Source organism: Mya arenaria, chromosome 5 (assembly GCF_026914265.1).
Source record: "Mya arenaria isolate MELC-2E11 chromosome 5, ASM2691426v1".
Taxonomy (NCBI): Eukaryota; Metazoa; Mollusca; class Bivalvia; order Myida; family Myidae; genus Mya; species Mya arenaria.
The window spans coordinates 41,391,207-41,417,458 of record NC_069126.1 but is presented as its reverse complement, the minus strand read 5'-3'; the positions used below and the strand labels follow the sequence as shown (position 1 = coordinate 41,417,458).

The 26,252-nt window shown below is 33.7% G+C and overlaps 1 protein-coding gene across 1 annotated transcript; it reads left to right on the top strand.

The window, feature by feature from the left end:
• Positions 1-3,629: 3,629 nt before the first annotated feature.
• Positions 3,630-9,712, top strand: LOC128234705 (uncharacterized). Its single transcript, XM_052949125.1, has 10 exons — positions 3,630-3,742; positions 3,953-4,249; positions 4,447-4,752; positions 4,866-5,168; positions 5,671-5,742; positions 6,053-6,160; positions 6,879-6,930; positions 7,083-7,099; positions 7,753-7,855; positions 8,190-9,712. Exons 3-10 carry the CDS (start codon positions 4,659-4,661, stop codon positions 8,212-8,214), a joined length of 774 nt encoding a protein of 257 aa, XP_052805085.1. The 5' UTR covers positions 3,630-3,742; positions 3,953-4,249; positions 4,447-4,658; the 3' UTR covers positions 8,215-9,712.
• Positions 9,713-26,252: the final 16,540 nt, after the last annotated feature.

Genomic DNA, 26,252 nt, shown 5'->3' with positions numbered 1-26,252 from the left:
CCAGTCCCATTATCATTCAGTTATATAAACTGATCGAAATATATGTATATCCAAATGACTTTTCTTAACTATTTTGACATTTTATGAATGCTTGATAAAAATGCATTTATTGCACAGCGTCTCTACGAAATTTGCATACCACGTGACTTTCTTAATACTAGGAATACCATATTGCTTTATATATACTATTAATATTTATATTTTAACTAAGAAGTAATTCGTTTAAAAAAATGAAACAAATTAATCAAACTTACCCTGTTATTTTCATAAAAAAATGCAATTGAAAGCTAAATTATATTAATTGAAGAATATGGAGGCAATTAGACAATGCTACGGCCATGATAATTGCGTATTTGGGTTACGTACAGTTCCTACATTAAATATTTCATACTGTGAACTGTAATGAGGTGTTATTAAATTTTGAAGTTTACCCATTTATTACAAATCAAATTACTTTAAATATGCAAAACATCCTCCGAAACTTTTTTAGCGCTTTCATGAATCGGGTCCTACGTTTCGTAAACCAAGCTATAACCCCCCCCCCCCCCGTAGCCTACGGGTGTTTGGAAAAAGTAATTCAAATCCCATTATATCTGTCCAAAGGTTTGTAATAACGGTATAACACATACGTGTTTATATCAGGATTTTTCTTTAAACAGTCTATACATTTCTTTGTTCATTGAGGTAGTTTTTTATCAAACACGTTGTTGGCTGGTCCATTTTGATCACGTGACCCCCATGATACAACATTGAATATATATGCAAAAAGCTACAGAAACATGCTCAGTAGCAAAATGTTTAAAATAACCCCGGTTTAGTGGCAATGGGCAAACGCAAAAGACATAGAACACACATTTGAAACCTATTCAAAACATATTTTATTGTTTTATTTTGCAAAAATGATGTTGGCTGGACCATTTTGATCAGCTGACCCTCCATGGTACAACATTGAAACCTATTCAAAACATATTTTATTGTTTTATTTTGCAATAATCATGTTGGCTGGTCCGTTTTAATCACGTGACCCTCCATGGTACATCAATGAAACCTATTCAAAACTAACGCCGCGTTTCCACGCCACGTCAATGAGTATATGTTTTGTTTATGAAATACAAGCATGCAACATTTATTTTATCCGTTTTTTTTTTATGTTTCAGACTTGGATTTAAGGATAATTGAGTAACATATTTTTTAATGTTTTTTGAACAGTATAAATGATGGAGTCTTTAATTGGTATCGTTTCTGTTTTAAGTGTTTTTTGCTGTTTGCGTCGACTGTCTGTCAAGGAAACTTGTATTATGAATGTGAAAGTACGACTTAACTTATTGCAGTAAAAAACACTATGAAAGACAGAGTTTCCGGCCTTTCAGTTAAACAATTGAGAACCGAAACGGCGAAGAATGCTTATCTTCCCGTATGAAAAGAAAAAATTGAGGGTCTGTCTTTCTCTATTTTTTGCAATGGTAAATATCCGCTGTAAATAAATGTTCAACAAAGTCAACCACAGTATTCATCAATATAAATAACATTTTTTGCGCGAGCAATGCTATTACAATGGATAATAAAGGGTGTTCAAATTGCTGTGCGATTAACTGGTACGTAAGTTGCATGACAATTGCTCGTTTTTGTTTTAGATGTTAAACTTCAGTTAGTGTTTTACTACAACAATTTATTTTACTGCTACTTCTTCTGCTACTGAGGTCTGTGTTGCTGGTGCAGGTGCTGCTACTACTTTTGCTGCTTCTGTTACTTCTACAACAATATCTTCTACTACAACAAACAAAATGCCAGAACACGAAAGTGCAAAAATGCTGTAGTTGACACTGCTCAAGCAGACTATTTTATGTCAGATTAATTATTGACTCACTTCCCGCTTAAAGTGACACTCTTATTCAAAATCAAAACATATAAATGTATAACAAACATATATTTTGACTGATTTACCTTTCAATATTTTCTAAATAATGCAAATTTCGAAAATGTTAATTACTGATAACAAAATTGTAACCGTGTAGCAGAAAGCGCAAAAAAATATTAAATGATTGATGCATGCTTAAATATTTACTGTGGTCTACAGTAGTCTCTTAAGGTAGAAATACCGTGTTTTATGCTCATTTCTTTCAAATTAAACTCGATATCAATCATAAGAACAATTGTTTTCGTCATTTATTCATCCTTTTTGGTATATTAAAACAAAATTATTATTTGTGGAAAATCTTATTTAGGAGTAAGAGTGCATCTTTAATACCATTAGTAGTTTCATGTACATTTTCTTTTCAATAACTACAACAAAACAACATATCTGGCGTAAATTGTAACTTCGTTGACTGTCTGTGTGAAAAAGATATATTTCCTATTTAATGACGTTAAAAGATGATCAACGTTTCATAACTTATCATATCATTTCCTTACTGAACAATGTGTATAAGCTATTAAGCTTGATCACTTTGCTATATCGTTACTCAATATATTTTAAAAGTCCCACTCTCTTTGACCGGTGTATCTTATCATGCTTATAAAGATTTCCCGTTAATAGTTGAAAACAATCAAATAAAGTCCGGTAACGAATATTCGACATGCATAATATGCCTGTATGTATAATAGTTATGGATCGCCACGATCTTATAGAATATTAAGTAAGAAGTTTTCGTGAAAATCTAACAATTTTTGAAGATGGTGCTAAACTTTCAATGGTCTGAAGCAAGTGTACTACAAAATAAGGCAACATCAACTTCTGAACATAATATCTTTGTAATTAGGAAAAAGGTAGCACCCCGATATTTTATTCTCAATAAGAGTCAAAATTTTCTTTACACTAAGGACGGGTTAAGGATTCATTGTATTAATAAGACAGACAACAATTACGTGTTATACCGATTAGATTGTAACACTCATTCCGAAAGAATGGAATAGCCTATCGGCGTCCAATAAGTACCACACTTAATTGCTAAGACATTCAGTTTAATAACTTAAAAGATATGACGTCATAGTTTGGTCCCCTGCTTTCAGAAAATACGTTGCAATATAAGTAAGCTAGAACAAACTGAATGTGTACAATCTGAATATCTCGTCATTTAAAAACGATAAAACTCGGCAGAGCCTCTGTTTATCGTTTTAAAATGAACTCGTTCAATAGTTTTCATACAAAATAAACACTCATTTGAGATCCTCTATTTCATTATTGAATTCAATGCAATATCGTCTTTTAGATACCAAATTTAGCACTTTCAGAATCAATAATAAATATGTTACAGGTTTTTTTCGGTCAAGCCCTTATGGTTTTAGTTGAATCTAAAAATAAACGTCCTTCGTAGTTATCCATAAGAATACATGATTTCAGTTTTAAGTAAATTATTTTTATTTAGAGTGATATGTTTACTCGCAATCATTTTGCACTGTTTTCATTTAATACATTTATTTTCAGCTCTGTTCGGGTATATTTGTGTAGCCAGGAACCACTACGGAACCATATCAGTGGTAGGGTCAGCGTTTGTAAACAGAGAGGTTACACTGAGAGCGACACCATTCTACCCTTGGGAATGTGACGTAGAATGGAGATACATAATGGAAGGGGGCACACACTTTCAAACAATGAATGGGCCACATGCTATTAGACATTCGGAGAATGGGTCATTCTTTTTGAAATGGAAGGCTTCAATTAAACACAACAGGTCTAACTTCTACGCCGGATGTTCAACAAACGCAACAATAACATCACGCTTCATATCTTTAAATGTGAAAGGTAAATATCGGAGTCCATTTTAAGGTGTGAACCAAATATGTATTGATTCACACTTAATTATATAAAGGTATAAAGTGTGTAAGTTGATATTTGTTTCGTCTTTATTTTATGTTTTACTTTAAAACCTCCTTACATAGATAAATATGTTTTTATGAAATTGACTACAAGGCCTGAACATGATTTAAATGTGATAATTTCGCTTATTTACAGAAATTGTTGGACATTGTGGAGCCCTCGTGATTCTAAGCCCGGTTGTTCGCGGTGCGAATGTAAAACTTGGGTATTTTCCGTCTGACTATTCTATACGGCATCAAACAAACACTAAACGAACATGGAAGACAAATATCCATGACATAGAGCTACGAGAAGGTTCTTACGAAGAGGAAATAGTTTCTGAATATTTGTACGTATTGACTATATTTAACTTTGAAGACAGAGATGAAGGAACGTATGTTTTATATTGTAATTCAGGTGGCCACACGGAGTCTGTGCAGCTTTATATTCCAGGTACCTTACTTTTATTTTACCGAGTATTCTGACTTTTAAATAATGGTTCTGTTTTGATACATTAGCTCGTTGTAAAAAGGAGTCATATAAGTACAAGAAGGACAATTATGTCTCCACAAAATAAATGCATGAGCAGCAATGTGACCTTCAGTTTGCATAGTTGTCCAAGTGTTTAAATGATTTGTGCTGTTTTTCAGTGCCACCAAGTTACCCGATCATCGGTCCAAAATACGCTGACTTTAATACAACAGAATGTATTTATGTTTATAAAGATTCCGATATATATTGCCAGACTGAAAATGGAACAGAACCTATACAAATCAAACTTTTTATTGGACAACATTCATTTGTTCTTGGTGAAAATAAAGGGAACAAAGGGCGGTACCTTCTCAGTAACTTTCATCATCTAATGGATGGACTGTCGAAACGGAATGTGATATGTCAGGTTTCTAATGCAGCCATGGAAACACCTTACGAAGTTCATGGCATTCTATGTAACGTAGGTAAGCAAGTAGAATATACGTTAGGTAAAGCAATGATCAGTATTTTAGTGGCGATAAATATTGATGGATCGTGTATTAAATGGGATGTTGTTAAATCATTATTTTATTTCCAGCGAAAGGTAGCCCACCCGCTCTTACTGTTTCTGAATTTCTTGACGGGGAAAGCTCGACAATAACCTGTACAGTGCACAATGCTATCCCAGCTCCGGTAATAGATATACGTGTTGGCAATGTTTTGCTATCGGATGCTCTACAAACTGATTTATTTAATGGATCTTCTCATACATTTACAAGTACAGCTAAAGTGACTAAGACTAACAAACTGTGGACTGGAAAAGAAAATTGTTGCACCAGGAAAATCATTGACGACTTTGGAATAGCAGATCATTCTATATGCAAAAACATTAGTATCAAATGTAAGTTTAACTAACGTCTTTATTGTATACGATATGCGTAATCGATGAAGTTAAAAAAGGAGATTGAGATAAGGTTTAGCATACATAATTTACCTATTCGTCCCGTGGTAAATGTTTGTATCATTGAAAACCACAAGATATATTAATAGCGGCAATCGGACTAATGGTAAAGTGATTTACAAAGTGACTGAAGACATGACTAGGGAAACTAGTACATGTTGCACAAGTTCGAATATTTCTCATCCAATTTAAGTCAAAATTAGTCAGAATCCTTTTCAGCTACATACTCAATCTTGTTTAAATTGTCGACTTTCGACCACACTTCCTTTGGGTGTTTATTCATATTATACTGTTTGTTATAAATAGTTTATTTTTAAATACCTAACAGGAAGTAGTATATATCACAAATCGAATAATGACTATTACTTACACTTTATTATTTATCAAGGATTTTTTATTTATTTTTTGTTTTGATTTCAACAATGCCTACACTACATTTCAGGCGATCCGACTCTGTATTTGAACACGACATCACCTGTTAATTTACCTTCAGATACAACAGCGGTCGTAAAATGTACTGTGTTTGATGTTTGCAATGCTAACGAGCAATATATGTTTTGGTGGGAAAATGAAAATAGCACTGTTATAAAGATGTGTAACGAAACAGACGAATGCCTGTTAACACTAATTAATGCAGGCGATGGGGAAAGGATATTTGTTTGCAAGATTTTAAACTCAGAGAAAAATTGTTCAAAGTTTTAAGATCAGTGACAAAAGGTTTTTCATCAACTATTTAGATATTTATTAAACTTATAACGCATGAAATGTCTTTGATTAGTTACTTTCAAAGATATTGCATTCTTATTGGAAACAAAATATTGCAGGTAGTCAATCCCATAAAATGGACATTCAGACATTCCAATTTCCAGTTTACACTGTACTTATTGCATCAGCCGTTTTCTGTGGACTCTGCATCTTGTTTGTAATCGGAAGTAAGAATTTTGTGTCTTTTCTTAAAACTTTAGTCCAATTAACTGCATTCTCATTCATTAGAGGTTTGATAATGATAAATCAAACCTCTGATTCAATCGCTGTAAAGTCGATTGCATAACTATTTTAAGAGCCCGATTGCATCGTCGATCAAATCCAAACGCTCGTTACATTTAGATACTTATCTATTGAGCACTGACCATCGATACACTGCGAACATATAAGATGCACATATTTCACCACTGTATGTTTTATAATGCAAGTAGTTTAAAAGGCAAAAGAATATAATACTGAATGTAGTAAAACACAATTTTCTGCAATACGGGCAGTTTTGAAAGGGTCCACTAGAGTAAACCATCTCTTTAAACTGCTGCATTATATTCTGACAAGTAGAGTTAGAACGAAACAATCCGTATGACATATTTACAGTTAACTGTTTCGTTTTAGTTCGAAATTACAATATTTTAAGGTAGGTTTTAAGACCGAATTATAGATAGGAGAAGGGACAGAATAGGTAAAGAAATATTTTGTGTGAACGATCTTAAGTATGAGTCTACAATTTTGATATCTTTTTTAATAGTTCTACTTTCTTTGTTGTTTATTTGTTCTATATACCCTATTACAACGTATCTAGTTGCAAACTACAATAAGACTCCTCAAACATAACTATTAAGAACTAAATTTGGTTATATGTTTTATATCTACACATTTCTTTTATAGGATGGATATGTCTTAAACGACGAAAGGACAATGCAGTCAACACAATAGAAAAGTACGTATAAAGATTAAATTTATATTTGTGATTAAATTTGACAATTCGACAAATCTGTTAAACGTTGCAAAGTCAGAGCTTTAACAAACTATACATGTATAAGTAGTTTTTGTCACAGAAGTAATGACATACTTTTTGCGTTCTATTTTCAGTGTTGAAAATCACAGCGGTAAGTTTCTAACTTTTAGGTAACTACACATGCATGTAAAAATCCGTTTCATCCTCTAGAACATTCCATCATGTGTCAAGTTTAGGTTATAGTTTTAAAGCAATTTCCTCTTGAAAAGTCAATTTAGGGAGCGGTGCGCAGCGAAGCAACTGTGGTTTCCTTTTTCACAAAGTAATATCTTAATAAATTCTAATCGACGAAATGTAAGCCCTTCAAAATTGCATCAGCTTTAAAATTAAGCCTTGGGTCTGTCAAAAAGACCTGTCAATCAATGCATGGCGGGTCGATACGATAGCGTTGACACTGAAATTGTACCTTTGCATATGCGAACAGGAGTGTTGGCTATATATTTATTATGAAACATTTCCTAGAAATGAAAAATGAAAGTGAATACATTTATGAAATATTACTCTTTCGAGATCACTTGTAACCGAATTCTATGTCTGTCTTTATCAAAATAGTAAATGTTTATTTATTGTCTATTATTGATAAAGTAGTTATAAAAGTCACATTTATATGCATAGACTGTCATTTGAAATTATACCAAGTTTCATAGTTTTCGTGCTGATTCTCTGCATACTAGAAGAATTAACTATTTCCCCCCACACGAATAGTTATGAATAAATACATTTAATGATATCTAAAAATAACAGACACGGCGTCAGACAATGGTGTGCTACACATGGAAACGGAAGGAGTCCAGTACGCAGTCGTGCAGAGGCAGGTGTCGACACTGAGGATTGAAACGCAGGCGAGGTATTCTTCGATATATTTCATGTGATACAAATATCATACTTAAAGTACAAAGTAGTCTAACCAGAAAGAGTAAGACGTGCAGGATAGCCAACTACATTAAGTGTTAATGTCAGTGTATGTAGAACACCTTAATTGAAAACAGTAGGCGGGTATGCAATCTTTCATAATTAATTGAACATGCATGCGTTCAAAGATAACGACTACACATGATATTTAACCAAATATGATGCCATTCAAGTTTAAAATATAACCATCCTTTTCCAATGTTATCCGTTTTCGACAATACTCACTAATTATGTCATTTGGTAACGTAGGTCAATGCTATAAATTGCAGCAACCACGTGATGACAACGGCCTAGTGTACGCACAGTTGGACATCACATTCCTACAGGAAGCTAACGCCAGAGTTCCGGCAAGGAGAACGAATACGCCGACGGAGTATGCTGACATTTAGTTCCCGTCAACACAGAAACCTGCTTTGGAAGATCCTGTGTCCCTCAATGCATCAGCGTTGTGCTAGATCAAAGACCAAAAATTAAAACACAAACAAACCGCCCCATTGTATTGTGTCTATAACGTATTCCTAATGATTGTGTTTGATATTTTTACTTTTTGTGTGTTCTATATTGAAGAACATATTAGTTAAACAACATAATCAAAACCACTATTAGGACAATTAAAATGAAGTATTCCCTGAATGTTATAGATGACTGTTGAAAAGCTTTCACTGTATTATATATTTATAATACTAAGTCATTTGAATAGCCTACACGTTTGACGCTGATGCTGTGCTTATTTTCTTATTTATTTTATTATTGTAAGTAAACACAGTGTGCTTTAGGCACCCGGTTTGTCACTATAAATGTAAATTATGTACGTTAAAGTAAGCGGCATGGCGGCCTAGCTGATTACATTTTTTGAAATACTACAGCAGTAGCATTTGTCTTATTTATTAAGGAGGTTTTACCATATTGATCTGGATAAAAAGGTAGTTCGATAGGCCAAACTGAACGCAACATAAAGAAATGCAATGATCTAATAGACGTGTAAATGGTTTTAAAAGAGGCACTTAGAAAAAAATACATTTTTAATGTGTTTACAAGCATACTATCATGTTCATGACGGGGAAGGTTCAAGAAGGTTCTCTTTTGGCCTCGAAAATACTAAAACAGATATTGTGTTTAAAAAACGTTTTGTTACTTGTTTTTCGATAGCAGCCTCTTCCACCAGCGATCATATTTGCCCTTATTAGCGTTTCGCATATATATAACGTGTGTGAACTAAATAGTCATAATAGTAAGAAATGTTGACCATTTTATTTTTACCCCTAATTGGAAATTAAATGGCATACACTGCACTTTTTTAATAAGCATTGTATATATTTGCTTTGAATAAGGCACATGTTTAATCATTACAGATTTTTCAAGCAGCAATGTTTATTTGTTACCTCAGTTGCAAGTCTGAGTAGCAGAAACGTTGAGCACATTACATTATTGTAGATAACTTTCATATATTTGTATAACATTAAAATATGAACCTTTCTTATGAAATATTTAAAGTACTAATTGGTAGTGTACCCACATACACGTATAATAGAGAAATATAAAGAAATCCACTCTATCAAAACACGCTACTGTCTCACGATACACGAAAGCATTCCTAGGCGAAGATCCTAGTTGACATATCTTACAAAACTACTTCGCGTTTTGAGTTCTAAGCCATTTAATGATCGTATCTTATATTATAGAGGCAAATCAGGTGTCTATATAGTGAGCATTACTGTCTAAAAGAAATTGGATGTAATTGCTCTTTTGTTATAATCTGTTTGTAATCATATTAATTTGCCTGTGCGTATGTGCATGCTGCGATGTTTGTTTTGAAGATCTTATATATGTTGTTTATGCTTGTATCGAAATAAATGTTCTGTTCTATTATGTTTATTTCTGCCAAGATCAATCTCAAATGTGATCACAAGTTTTAACACCGTAAAATAGTGTTACAAGAGAAGTTCATATTTGTTAAAATAAGATTTTTGAATTTGCTTTAGTTTAACACTTCCAACGTGTGTTTAATGTCCGTTGCCTTGAATCGTGTTGTCTCTTGTTTGGTGACTATTTGACAACATCTTTATGCAATTAAGCCTCAAAGATTTCTTGAGGAAGAGGTAGACGCATAAAGAATATCGATGGGTTTATTTTAAAGATGATCGCGTTATGAGGTGATAAACACAGAAAAACGTTAAGGATATTTTTAAACGACTGCCTCGTATTTATTATAATTATAAGCATTATAATACTAATGTCCTTAACTTTAGATACGCATTCGCAAAAACTTAATTCGGTTAAAGAACCAATACTTCGATGATAATTACAGGGACAAGCCCTGTTGTCGAACATTGAAAATAAACACTTTTAAATGCACAAGGCAAGAGCCCAAACGACAATTATCTTAAGACCCAAACGTATAAACACCACATGCACAAAAACAAACAACACAGACAGACAACACACTTATCAAATAACTTGACCAATAAATGATGAGATTAACGCGTTTGACAACACGATTTCACTGGAACACGAGTCTACTGGGGACTACAACTAGTTGTATGGGCAAAAATTCACACCTGTCCCAATTACAAAAATAAAATGATACACCTCATTAGAGCAATCATCTTATGATTGACTTTGATTTTGGCGATTATTCCAACGGCTGAGGTTCGGTTTATCTTGAACAGGATATGAGTTACTTTAAGTCTACTCTGATTGTCCTAGTTATATACATTGCCTTATTAACAGTGAAACTAAACTTTGGGTCGATGACTTACAGATCTGTTGGTTACGCAACTCTCTATACAATACAAAGTCATATTCTTTCGAGCGTAAAAGTCAATGCTAAATTGTTATAAATTGCTCTGTTTATAATCCAGTTCTTGTTTAAACGCAATGTAACGCAGAGGAGTTTAAGTATTTATGTCAGTTAATATCTCTAAAACAAACCGTGCTAATACTATTTTATAAATGTTTTATCGCATGGTCATATTAAATAGGTTATTCCATATACAGACGCCTGGCTTTTGAGGCCATTAAATACTCACCCCGCCCCCGTTTCTGTGAGTTTCTGAGCTCGAGCGACATGCAATCTTTCGAAGACTACTTTAAAAGCAAAGGTTAGATGCCTTGCTCAAATTTATTTCGTTGTATTGAGTTGCAGCGGTAACATAGCCAATAATTTTAAACAGCGATGCAGTTAATGGACACTATCTAAATATATATTGGTAAATTAAAGAAATGCATCCACCATATAATTATGATGATTAAAACACTGTTTGTGAAATGTACGAAACATACGTTATTAAAACACAAGTAAAACAACATCAACAGCCATCTGTTATTTCTTTTTATATGAAAAAGGCTCGTATCTCAATACTATCGGTCGGATTTATATGCTATGCTAAACTTGAGCATATTTGTCTTGGTAATATAAGCCTCTAAGTTTGAGTTGAATATCTGAAATATTTTGATTGAATTCTGAATGTTCAAATATCAGGTATACGACTTCATCGACGACGCCGATGACGACGACGACAAGAAGACTTTAATACTCACTTGATTTCACTGTATTTCAGGTACCCCAATGGGCCCTTATGTTCAAAAGTCTACATTTTGCTCCCACAAATGTAAGTCGTGTTCGATTGCTTATGCATGTACGTTTCGGAGTGCAGATACATGTACTTTCACAAATTGACCTCAATTGGTAATAGTCATTTTTTAGAGAAAGATAACAATTCAGGGCTTGGGAAAATAATTATAAGTAGTTGGATGTGGCGTATCACAGTCTATCAAATTGCTTCGACATTTCAATTAACAGGTGAACTTAACTGAGCAATGTCTTTATTTACACCTCTATGAGGGTAATATCACCATATATGAAATAGCGAGGGTTACGACAGTCAGTGCCCCCCTAAGAGTTGCAAAGTAGTCGCCTTTGATCAGTAAAAAGAGGCCAGTTAATGATAGGCTGGCTTCTGACTTATCACTAGCAGAGGAATAAGGGATTAACAGTTTTAACAAATAGTTGATGCTTCATTGCAAAAGCGAGTGTGAATGACCTTTAATGGACGTTTTCCATAATAAATTAGCTTAATATTTGGTTTGGGATTATCGAACATTAAGCAAGCTTCAAAACAAGAAACAATATCAATGAGTTTTGCTTCAACTGGGAGACATTTCAGTGCTAAGATTGTATGAGGAATAAATGAATTCATATGTTACAGTAGTGACTTGGGTGTACAAAGGCTAAAACTATTGGATGAGTTTCTTAGTGTTCCGCCTGAGGAACTAACAGATTATCCGGAGAGAGAGCATTTTTCATTTTGTCGAAGATTACAAGCTTGTGTTTTTTCTCCTCTTGTATCTAAACTATCCAAAACAGATTCAATGCGAAGCATTTGCGGAGAAACAATGCGAATATAACCAGTAACAATACGTTCGCATTCGTTTTGAATGTTGTGAATATTTTTTTACTGTTTACAGTTAATCCAGGTGACACCCGTAAACATCAAGATTAGCCTTATGAAAGATTGACAATTAACCCCAAGATACCTATTATCATGTTGATAGCGGAGACGTTTCATGATGTTTACTATAGACCAAGCTTTGTCTATAATATAGTTCATATGAGTTTGACAATTGCCTTCATAAGCAACAAACAGGATAGCTCTGTCAAACATGTACACAGGTGAATGAATGGCTTTGTTCTTTTTCCAAATTATTACCATTGATTGAGATTAATTAGAATTGAACTTAACAAGGAACTTATCCGCCCAGAGATATATTTTGTCGATGTCTGTCCATAGTTTTAAAGTAGATGAGGGGGGGGGGGGCGTCCACTAAAAACCTTCTCAAAGTTGACATTTAGGTTAAGCCTTCCAATTGTAATGCCCTCTTGACCACCGAAGGTAAATGTTTCACTCGTGGCTACGCATAAATGCAAAACTTAAGTATAAATACATTTTCATTCGTAAGATTTGAGAGACATTAAGTGTCTATTGTCTTTTAGGAGATTATATATTAGACTTTAGAATCACGATAGACGGAGCTATAATGAAGTGAATAGCTAAATTCACAAGGCATTGTATGTACATTTATTCAATAAAAGTTAGTTTGCATACGAATGTATATATTATCCCGTCATTTTCAAATATTAATATTAACCCTTATTTTATTTAACAGCTTTAGTAACTAATTGATATTTCCTTATTGTGGTTGTAACACACGAACATCCCTCCCATCGAATGGATGTTGTGGTAAATGACATTTACTTCGCGTTTAATATCGGTCTGTAAATTCCTTCTGTGTTGCATACTTCTTTTACAGCAATCTGCGAAATTGTATTGTTTGAAAAACAAAACATGTTTACATTAATTGGATCATGCTAAAGAATTTAATGGTATATTTTAGAGACACATATATGTCACATTTCTGTCGCTTAAAATGTCACAATGAATTATCCTCGGTTTTAATCGTTTATAATATGCCTTTAACATTATAAAAGACTTGTTCGTTTCATAGCTTAAGTACTTCCAAGCATGGTATCACGTCCATAACATGTTTAATCGGTGAGATGGTGCTAACAGAAATTGCTTCTTTCATTTAATACTGCTGACAAATTGACCAAAATCACATTTTAATTGTTAGGACTTTATTTTTTGTCATCATGTCAGATGTCTTTAAATATTGATTTTTCTATTGATATTGGTTGAAACACGAACTAAGTAACATGTTAATTAAAGAGAAACTGCGATTGCGTCATTTTATTTAATACGGAAATTGGTTTATTGGTCAAATGTGTCTGGTATTATCTATTGTATATTTCGAGTTGTCCTCATCAAGCAGTTTTTAGGAGCCATTACACGTTTCCTTTGACAAAAATAAGGCATAACAGCGGAGTACTTAAAGATTGGCCTTTGTTGATAAACGGTACTCTATTGAGGTCAAACTTCGACAATATCACTTATACATAAGTTGAACAAACATGAAGAGCCAATTGTTGACGAAAATGGTTTGTATGTTTTCCAATACAATCGTATTCAAACTTTTATGGATACTCTTATGAACGGGATATTGAACTCAATATGTTTTCATGGATTTCGGTTGTACACCTAGCTTATAACTCACTTTCGATTGCTTGCAATTGTAGGCTAGATAATGTTTACATTGTGTTTGCAGCTGTTTACATAATCAACGACGAAGAACATACGCTTTTGAAAATTTTATTTCGCTCACAGAAGTGCAAAATGACCAGTTAAAAATAAAATCATGTTTTACATTTTTTTATAATTCATACTGTTCGTATGAGAAAATGCAAACAGCTACATAAACAGTGTTATCTTTACAGTTTTAAACAACAAACAACAAACAAGTTTGTTATTACATTTTTTGTTATCAAATGAACATGAACGAAAAACAATCATAGCATGTTTGCTATTTCATACATTTGTACAAATTTTAACAAAAAGCTAACAAACACTCATACCATGTTTGTTATTATATTTATGAGGTCATGTTGGTTCATGTTTGTAGTTGCGATATCGAATCTAGAAATCAAGCTGATCATTTGCACCATGGTATTACAAATGTGAACTACATGGATGAGCACAACAGCCAAACATTTAAGTACTGTCATAAGGTTTAAGATACACGAATCAAAGTCATAATAAACAATACAATAGGGAACTTTATCTTAGTTCCCAGGGACGTATTAAAACCAATGTATCGTTCATAAATAAATGTTCAGCAAATGACAGCAAACATCTAAGTTACCATTGGAACTGGGTTAATCCGGTTTACAAGATCTGATTATTAAACATGTCCAAACATTGCACAATTAACAATCGTTAAGCACTCAACGAAACAGACTATTTACGATTTACGATTCAATCAGACAAGACACCAATGCACTCTATAGAACACATGTAGCTAAAGGAATGGGAAGGTTGCCCAAATTTGAGCTCAATGATAACAAAGCCTAAATGCCTTTCGGTAACTATTTTTATGCAAAAGGCTACAGAAACAAGCACAGTAGCAAAAAGACATATAACATAAAATCACAAACAAGAAACATGGAAGATCAGCACAAAACTCCACAAGCAGCACAGTGCATACATACTTTATATATAAAAAACTAGGTCTGTTTATCAAGGATTGTTAGGTACCGCCTTGGAACGGTCAGTAAAATGTAAATTTACTGGGGGTTTGAACCAGTTTAAGTGCATTAACCTCACTCTTATCCCAACAATCCTAAATAAAGATAAAACGCAAAAGGTAAATATTATCAAAGTATGCAATAACGTGAGGAAACTTTAGAGTAAAACAAATAATAATAAACTTATAGGTAAACCCCAAATACTTCTATGATTAGAGACCCCAACTCGATCTGCACTGGCAGACGGAGGAAAACAATTCAGAGCACCTTATGCAAAAACTTTTCAAAGATAAGATGCAGTCATGGTTTGAATCTATAAACATCACACACAGTCTGCCTTTTTAAAATAAAAGGTTTGGAACTGTGTGATCATAGATTTTCATAATAAAAAGCATCATTGTACAAAAACTGGGAACAAATAAAGAAAACATTACTAAAAAATGCGACATGCATTCGCTAATCTTTCCTCCCAAATGATTTGAAAATGTAAAATATTTGAAGAAAATGAAGTCACATGCCAAAACACTCCGAGTCAGCCAAAAATGTTTCAGCCAAAAAAGGTTTTAAAGATAATATGAATTAGCAAAATCTTCATAAAACCAATGGACTGAAAGCTTAGTTGTGTAATGATACTATACTATAAATACATCGATTGGGTTGATAGATAAAGAATACATTGTTAATGATACGCAGCGATTTAGAAATAGCAAATCATTTCCAGGTAATTGCAAAGCACTTTTTAATTGCTATCTCATATAAATTGACAACTGTTTATGAATTATAATAACAAGAACTCACACGTAGAAACAATATCAATACATTTACTAACAAGAAACTATCAACTTACGGTGTTGAAACGATCAGCGAAATTGTAATGATTATATCAATTTCAAAAGACACAAATCCGCCAATATAGTAAATATTTTGATCAGTAACTAAATCGGTTAAACAGCATGAATATAATTGGCATTCGATGCGTTTATCCGACGGTCTCTTGGTGTGGGTGGGGTATCCACATAGTCGTAGTGGCTGACATTTTCGTTTGAACGGACTTTGTTTCTTTCCAAATCCAATAGTGGCGGTGCGTCTTGGTTATCGATTGCACTTGCAGACACTCCTCCCTTTGAATGTGAATAAAGCTTTATTTGATAAATATAATATACATAAAACGATACAAACACTTCTTTGTAAATTCCTTATTATTTTTTGATGTTTGTTTGTTTTCTTAGAAAAAAAGACTATCAGTTTTTCTTTGGTTGACTATATCAATACAAATGAAATAGGATATATATATTATTGTTAGAACGAATTGTGAGTAACATTATATTATTATTATTACGAGGCACAAACAAAAATTACTTATTTTAGCAAATTGCCATATAAATTATAGTTACGCTGATGGTATCTGAGGATGTACAGTGACTCGCACACACACATTCAACCCTCAGTGGCTTCTAACAAAATGATATCTCAAGTGTTGAATGAAACGGCTTCGCTCTCGAGTGGTATAAATATTTATATGAAACGCTACAGAAACAAGCCACTGAAGGTTTCAGCTACAAAAAGTGTATAGCGTGTACCTCACCCTAATCATATAAACGTTCTAAACAAACGGTAAAACGTCATTCATATACAAGGTCAATGGTACATGTATTTAAATACGTGAGATATACAAGAATCAATTGTTGAGGTGGTACGATAGATTGTTCTTAGTGGAGAAGACATTACATTTGATGGTTATAATTGATAGAACTCTTACTAGATCGTGAAGCGCAGTTGTCTCTACATTAGACTGAATTTCGTCGTACCAATGTGTATTCCGCTCTCTACCTGCAGTTCTTTTTCGGTTTAGAAGCGTTTCATAAACTGTGTCAAAGAATTAAAAACAAAATAAAATGTTTGTAAATTCAGAAACATTCTACCAAAATATTTTACTAATCGCACTACCAATTGTTTCTCGTGAACTTCAAAAATTCATGTATTTCCTTTTCTACGAACACGATAAGCGAAATTAACCGATGTCAGCAATATTCACTAAGTATGACTTTTTAACATATGTAATTTCTCCAGCACATTCCTCTCAACACATTTATGATCGGTCCAAGATTCACTGATACACATCAACGTTATATTCATGCGAGGTATGTGTATTTCTGTGCACTTTTTGTACTTTAGATCCTTGTGCCATTAAAAGATTACATAAGATTTATTGTGTGCTGAACATGTTTCAGTAGCTTTTCTTGTATTATTAATTAAGTGAAATCGATTTTGCAATATTATTTACCAATATGCCCTTCGATCCAATTACCTGCTGATGTACCCGAACTTATATAGCCAAACTGGTTGTACTTTCTCAACATCAATTATGATTGTTCGTATGTAGATATATGTTGTGCTGACTTTAGCAGTGACGCAACGTAGGTTAACGTTCCTAGATAGACTTACATAATTTAAAAAAATAAATTTCTCAAGTCGACACTTGAGTTGACTTGACTTGACATGTCCTTCTGCCACGGATAAGTGAACACGTGTCCACCTTGGATTTACTGAGGGAAACATTGTCAACGGCAAACAGACGATTAAAAATAGCTTACCTTGAGTTTTAATGAACTTAATAAGACGGTATTTCTCAAAACATCATTGTGACCAATGACCGAGGTAAAACAGATATGCATCAATGAAACATATTGTTTTCAATGTCTCAAATTCGATTAAATTTCGATCTACCCAATTACCATGAGTTTTGCATCGCCTGCATAGAAGTCCGGTAAGCGTTGCTAGTGTTACAACTACAACTGTTCCCGATACGGCGTAAATTACCGTCATATACCACTGTTGGGTAACATCAAGTGCAGGTTTGGTTGTTGCTTCTGCAATTACAAAGCAATTGCTGCATATATGCAAGTACGGTATTGTAACTATGTTGTTTAGGCCATTAATTATTGTATTTATTGCAATTTCGTGGATTAAACATAATGCCAACTATTGTGCATTGAAAATGTTGAGCATATATTGCGATGTATTTATGCACAAAAACAAAACAAAAACAAAAACAAAACAATCAAATTTTGGTTGAACTTCATTCAGATTTGCATATGCAGTGTTGCAGATTATTTAACATAGCAATTACATTTATCTTATTTATTTCATGGACCTTCATGTTGTCTGCAGATGGTAGTAGCACTGTGAAACATCTCAATATCTTGTCATTTGTAAGAGACATTTAGTTTCCAATTGTCTCGTAATTGTATTTACAATCACAATAACCGAAGCTACAGACCTTAACTGTGTGGATTTTAACAATGATATCAAAGAATTGTCTCTCTCAATTGAATTGAATGTTAAAAATACTGAACAGAAGAAAGGAACACACACAAATTAAGGAATGGAATGTACAACTAAGGTTATCAGTTAAGGTGCCATTTGCAACATAATTATTGATGCGATGCTTTGTATAGGTATTATTTCAAATGTATATTTGAGTCGTTGTATACAAACCCTCTGTCATTGAGTTTAAAACTGTCAAGGAGTTTCTCAGAAGCTCTTCTGATTTCCATGCGCTGCAAATGTATGTCATCTTTTCCTCATCCGTATAATTCAGTGTTAACAGGCATTCCTCTGTTTCTTGACAAGTCTTAATTTCAGTCTTATTTTCATCTTCCCATCGAAACGTCCATTGCCTTTTGGCAAAGCAGTCATCAACAAAACATTTGACGGTCACCCTCATATTCGGATATAAATTAACAGGTGAAGTTCTGTTCAAATACAGAGTCGGACAACCTGAAATGTAGTGTTGAAATGGTTGAAAAAGTAACAAAGTAAAATAAATACCGATTTATGAGAAAACAGTAAGTATCATACTACATACAAGAAGAACTGTACACGCTGTTAGTTATAAAACTATAGCTCTTTCCGATACGACGTTTGCCACTGTTGGTAAACAACTAGTACACGATTCGTGGTTGCTTCTGCAAAAATATAACATTTGCTGCACTAGTACTCCAGTTTGGCGAGTACGGTTTCGTAACAATACAGCTGCGCCCATTTGTGATTGTATTGATTGCATTTCTAATATTTTAAACAATACCAATTAACATACCTTGAAAATGTCGAAAATAAATTGTGTGTGGTTCATGCACACTATTAAGAACATACCAACAATCAGATTAGATTGAACTTCATTCAGATTTGCATATTCAGTGTTGTCGTTTGCTTAAGATCATCTTACCTAACACAGTGAAAGAAGTGATCTCATTTAGTTCATGAACCTTCATATTGTCTTTGGAAGGTAGTGGCACCTTAAGAATATTTACATATTGACATTCGTAAGGGACATTTCGTTGTCAATTGTCTCGAAATTGGATATAATAAATCACAATAACCAAATCTACAGACCTTTACTGTGTTGATTTTAACACTGATATCAAATAACTGTTTCTCTCAATGAAACTGAATGTTAAATAATGTTGAACTGTTAACAGGAATAAATGAAAACTAAGGGATGAAATGCACAAGAAGCTTTTCATTTATCTTGCCAATGGCGACAGAATTATTCATGCGACGCCTGGTTTTGTTATCATTTAAAATGTATATTTAAAACGTTTTATACAAACCCGCTGCCATTGTGTTTAAAACTGTCAATGAATGACTCAGAAGCTTGTTTGATTTCCATGCGCTGCAAATGTATGTCATTTCTTCATTTTCCGCATAATTTAGTGTTAAAAGACATTCCTCTTTTCGTTTACAAGTCTTCATTTCAGTTTTATTTACATATTCCCATCGAAGCATCATCGAAGTAGAAATTGTTGAGAAATTAACAAAGTAAAATGAATACCCATTTAAAAGAAAACAATAAGTATCATACTTTTAAAGATATATTTAATTGTATTCCTATTTCCAGTGGGAACAACACCTTCAATGTAAGTTAAAACAATATATAAGTACATTCCGGAAGACGTATACCTTTGAGAGAAGAAAACACATGAACCTAGCAGTCATGGTTGGACATAATGTGAGCTTCAGTTAATAATTAAGTAAGATCGAGTACGTATCAGAAAAAAAAAATATTGTATCATCTTTATGTAAAATTGGAAATGATGACATCTGGTTTAACATTGCATAGTCCTCCGCCATGCCTGAAGTCGCAACTTCTTTTGCAGTTTATCAATATACTTCATTTGAATACTGTCAGATCTGAGAACTTTATCAATTCCCAATGTTATTAAAAACGACATTTTGCAGAATACAGTTGTAAAATAGATTTTTGAATGTACGATAGCTGTCTTTAAACATTGATTATTAAAGGTAATTGTCTTACTTTATAAAACAATCATCAACTCACATTTTAAGATATATTGGTTCTATTTATGTTAGGAGAAGGTAATAAACCTTGAATAAAACATATGATACTACATAAGTACAACACGAAAGACGGTCCCTTTGCGAGAATAATATACATAAGAATAGACGTAATGGTTAGATTGGTAGTGGGGAAAAATGTCAACAAATAAGTTAGAAGGGTACGTACCTGAAACATATACTGTGTCATTTTTATTAAGATGGGATGGGAAAAGATCACATCTTGTTGAACATGTTATAGTTCCCCCAGTCATGTCTTTTGTCACTTTGTAAACCACGTTGGAAACAGAACGGTAGCTACCTTGTTCTTCATTAGTCGAATTGCTGCTATTAATATATCTTAAATTACCATTGTCGCTTGACCATTCAATCGTGCAAGGTGGATTTGATTCATTTGTTTGACAAGATACGTCTAAGAAACAGGAAGAACTATTTGTGTTGTAGTGATGTGTTTTGTTTACGGACATCGAAATGTCAGATGGGGGAACTGAAATGGAAAAGAGAAAATGCAGTTTTATGATTTTTCGTAGTATCAGATGTCGTAAACCTTAGTCTTTTCCTACGTCATTTAAAACGACCCTTGGCGAAATCATTTGATATACGAAAGCTTACTTAAACACTAATTTTTAAAAGGAAGATATCTTTCTTTTAACAGATTGATTGTGATTGATATTCGAGAAAAGATTCTTAATATTGTGCAGAGATATCGTCATCTACTAAGCCTTGAACTCACGTAAAAGATATCATTGCAAATATATTGTAATTGAATAGAAGTAAAGTGTTTTGTACTTGAGTTAAACTTAATATTTTTGAACTTAGGTGTATTTTATACTAGTTCGATGTATATCAATTTAAAAGAAGTAGCATTTTATAATAACAAAATTATTACCAAATCGAATGTAGGTGCATTTTACCAAACCGTCTTGGTATATTTTATTTAGGAATTGCGCATATATTCAGTTGCATCGATTGCAAACAATTTCTGACAATTAAACACTTTATTTAAATATGAAATCGATCCAATTTACTTACATTTCATGTTAATCATTTTGCATACTGACACATTTTTAATACCAGAATCGTATTTGCTTTTCCTGGTGCAGCACATATCTTTTCCATTCCATATTCGGTTAGCATTTGTCATCGATACTGTGCTGGTAAACGTATGAGATGATCCATTAAATGAATCGATTTGTTTAACATCTGCTAGCAAGACTTTGCCAACGTGTAGTTCTAGTTCCGGAGCTGGAACAGCATTGCGCACTTCACATATTGATGTAGAGCTTTGTCCAAAAAGGAATTCAGGAACAGTTAGCACGGGAGTGCTACCTTTCTCTGGTAATAAAATAATGGTTTTAACAACATCGAAAATTATGCACGATCCAATAATATTAAACTCCCCAAAATTACGAATCATAGCTTTACATTATCTAAATCATACTTGCTTACCTAAGTAACAAAGAATGCCGTGTACTTCGTATGGTGTTTCAAGGGCTGCATTTGAAACAAGGCATGTCACATTTCGTCTCGGCAGTCCTTGCATTCGTTGGTGAACGTTTTGGAAACGGTAAAAGCTTTTTTCCTCTTTACTTTCAGCAAGAACAAATGAATCCTGCCCAAGTAAAAGTTCTACTTGTACAGGTTCTGTTCCATTTTCAGTTTTGCAATACAAGTCGGAGCCAAGATAAACATAAATGCATTCTGTTGTATTGAAATCAGCAAATTTTGGACCGATGACTGGATAACTCGGTGGCTCTGAAAAATCATTTAAATCACTTGGAATTCCATGTAAACTTACAAAAAATACAAATGAACATTGCTGTTGAATGAAAATGAATCACATTGCTGCTCATGCATTTATCATCTGGAAATATTAATTATCCTTCTTGTACTTATATGACACCTTTTTACTCCAAACTAACGTATCAAAACAAAATCAATATTCAAAAGTCTGAATACTCGGTGAAGCAAAAGCACGGTACCTGGAATTTGAAGCTGCACTGAATCCGTGTTGCCAAACGAATAACAATTTAATAAATACGTTCCTTCATCTGTTTCCACAAAGTTAAGTATAGTCAATACGTACAGAAATTTAGAATGCATTTCCTCTTTGTAAGAAACTTCTGGAGTTATATCCTGAAAGTTTTTCTTCCATGATCTTCTAGTGTATGTGTTTAGTTGTATAGAAAGGTCAGACGGATAATATCCAAGTTTAACGTCCGCGCCGCGAACAACCGGGCTTAGAATCACGTGTGATCCACATGGTCCAACGATATCTATAAATCATAACGTAAATACACTTATATTTTAGAGCAGAACCAAAGTTTACCTGTCATATGAAGAGAAGTTATGCTTGCTTCAATCATAAGGTTTGTTATTTATCCGGCGTAGAAGTATGATCTGTTGTATTCAATCGCAGGTTCCATTTCAAAACGAATGACCCATCCTCCGAATATATTGTTGTATTGGCCACGGTCATTGTTTTAAATTCAAATTTAAACAACCCGGCTTAAAATCACGAGAGATTCGCATAACCCAACGATATATGTAAAGTATAAAGTAAAAACAATATTAAAAAACAAAACAAAAAACATGTGTTTTATTTTTGTCCGTTGATATCAAAATCAATCCTCAATAGAAATATCTTGATCAGGCCAAATAGAACGATACAATACCTTCATTAGTTTTAAACGGCTTCAAGTGACACCTAAATGAAAAGTAAAGAGGAAACAAAAATCGACTTATATATTTTATCTAAAGGAATAAATGCAAAGTATAATATTAAATTAACAATTTGAAATGGACTTCGATATTTACCTTTTATAATCAAAGACATTAAGTGTGTGTTTTTTGCTGTGTCTGCTGAACATCCGCCAAATAATTCATTTCGCCAATGATCCATTGTTGAACATCCGGCGTAGATTTCAGATCTGTTGTATTTAACAGACGCGTTCCATTTAAAAAAAAAAGAACGATCCTCCGAATATCTTTTTACATGTGACCCATTTATTGTTTGAAAATGTGTGTCGCCTTCCATTAGGTATTTCCAACAAAGGTCACACCCCCAATGGTCGACCGGTGTCGCCTTTAGTGTAATCTCCCTGTTAACAAAAGCAGGCCCTACCACTGATATTGTTCCATACTGCCATCTTGCTGTACAGATGTATCCAAAAAGAGCTGAAAATGATCCAAAATGTACCAACGACGACTTCACAAGTTATAAGCAGGTATATGAATGGCCATATACCGGTTAATAATAGGTTGATCTTGCTGACAATTTCAGGAAATAAAGAAACGATTTTTCGCAAGATATTTTATTTTTTCAGTTCATACAATAGCAAATTTAACAAACAGGATCAACATTTGCAAAATTGCGTAAAACATCGATGATAAAGATTATTGTTAATGTCAAAGTGGTAGGCCATAAACAGTTTTATAATGTGTGTGGCCGCCTTGGCTGTTAATATCGGCAGTACAGCGTCGTTGCATGGACATACCAATGGGTTACACAAATATCTGGGATTGGTTAGCCCACTCTGCAATAGCCTTTTATCTAAAATGGTCGAGACGCGTTACCCTTTTTCCTTACTCGACGATTAAACTCATCCCAATTGTTTGTATGATATTCATAAGTTGTGACTTTCGTGGAATGTCAAAAACCGTTCACAATACTAACTTCTTTGTCGATATATATGGCCTGACCCCACTCCGTCTGTGTGCATCTGCGTCGACGCCGCACCCACCGTTCATGCAGGGCCTTATGCCTCTGTGGTTGAACAAGTCCCTTATTACGTATATATATATTTATATGTTGGTAAGAGTTCGCGTTGCGCCAGCATGTCAAACATGCTTCTTCATCCCTCAAGACAGCTGTTCGCCTTCACTGTTGACGATGGACTTGCACGATTTGCTAACCTTGTGCACAAGATTTTTGGTCGTTTTGCGTTCAACCCAATGCGTTGAGCGACCTGGAATAGGACATGACCACTTAAAACATCGTTTATGACATTTATATCTTTATTGTTAGTGTAGATGAAAAACATGAAAAAGTATTATTTGCTATTTCTCGATCTATTTTTTTTATTGTAAAATGAAAAAAACCCACCTCAGAATAAGCGATACCTGCAGTCACCAGCCCGACAGCTATACCACGTTGTTGTGCCGAAATACGACCCATTTGGTGTTTTTTGGTTATGCGGACCGTATTTTTATATAGAATGACCGTGTGCGATTTTATTTCGCGCCAACCCACTAGTTCCTCGTGTTTCGGCGTTTGACAAACCAACGCGTCTCATCTTAATATTGGACAAGATTGTGTCGATATTCGATTTCTAAATGTAGCTAATAGGCAATTAACAAAATATCATGCAGAAAATTTGATTAATTAAAAAGTTATCGATATCACAAACTGCTTAGTTTTGCCAAGTGTATGCATAAAATTTACTTAGATATACTTTAAACAAAGTAATTACGCTCTACGAGTAGGGAGGTTTTGGAATTTGAACAAACATCAGGAGGTAAAATTGAACCCTATATTAAAATAAATAAAAACGGCACCTATTATTTTAAAATAATATTATGTCAAAAGGCAAAACCGGGCTATTGAGCATGGTCGCCATGCATATCGACGCCTATGTGCAATATTGAAATGGCTCGTCATTCAGCCCGTCGATTATTCTGACCTTCATGTCCGGCTGTTGTCTTAATAAGTCATTCAGGTTCTAGAACGACTTCTTGAAACGATTTCAAAGTATTTTATCAATCCAAACCACCTTATCAATGAAATTCCGCTTTTTATTAAAACTACTAGGGTTTTTTTCGTCCATTTTACACAACTATTACTACAGGTCCAGATCAAAGTTTTGAAACACGCGTCAAATTAAAAATACAAGAATGACACAAGCATGATTTAACATCAGCAGTTAGAAAAAAGAAGGTAACAACTTACCAAAACCAGCTATCAGAAGATACCTACAACACTTATCCATTACACCTCGCTTTAATGTCCGACAATACACTAATCAAAGAGCACCAAAAGCATAAATGGTGGTAGCTTCACATTTGTCACGAGTTAGTTCTGTCTCATTGAAGAATAATGGTTCGATGGTCGACATTGTTTCAAAGAATTGACAAATGTATATGTAACCACACAATATGATGACACTTGAAACATTTTCATCACTGGTGGTTGAAATTTCATAACCAGCGGATTATGGACGGAAATGTTAAAAAAAGCTTCGGAAAACAATGCGTGTAAGAAATAAAACATTGCATTCATCACGGAAAATAATGCATGATCTACATGAATGACACCAGGGTGATTAAACAGCAGCTGTGACAAAGCCAGACATATACCGCCAAAAGGCAATACACACAGGTTTCATTACCATTAACATTTCAATATGTTGAAACGGTATGTGTGTTACCGTCTTGGGTTCTCAGTGAGAAAAATAAATAAAACCCGGCTAACATGATCATAACCCAACTATTAGCCCAGCAATTATCAATAGCTCAGATAAAATGAGTCAGTCGACGAGTACGCCTTGGAAAATTATGTAGAATCGGCGATTTTGGATCAGGATAAGGCAAAGCAAACACACCATAATATACCTATGGAAACGAAATTATGATTTGATGAGGTTTGAGTAAAATATTTTAATCGTTAAAAACACAATTGTAAGGAAATTGTAAAACATAAATATTATACATTAGATATTCGAAATACAGTAATCTTCACCCTCGACCTTTTAATTATGTAAACTTATGTTTATAAAGCAAAATAACCATGATCATGGCAATATATTGCCTTGTAAGAAAATGATTCGAAAAAACATGG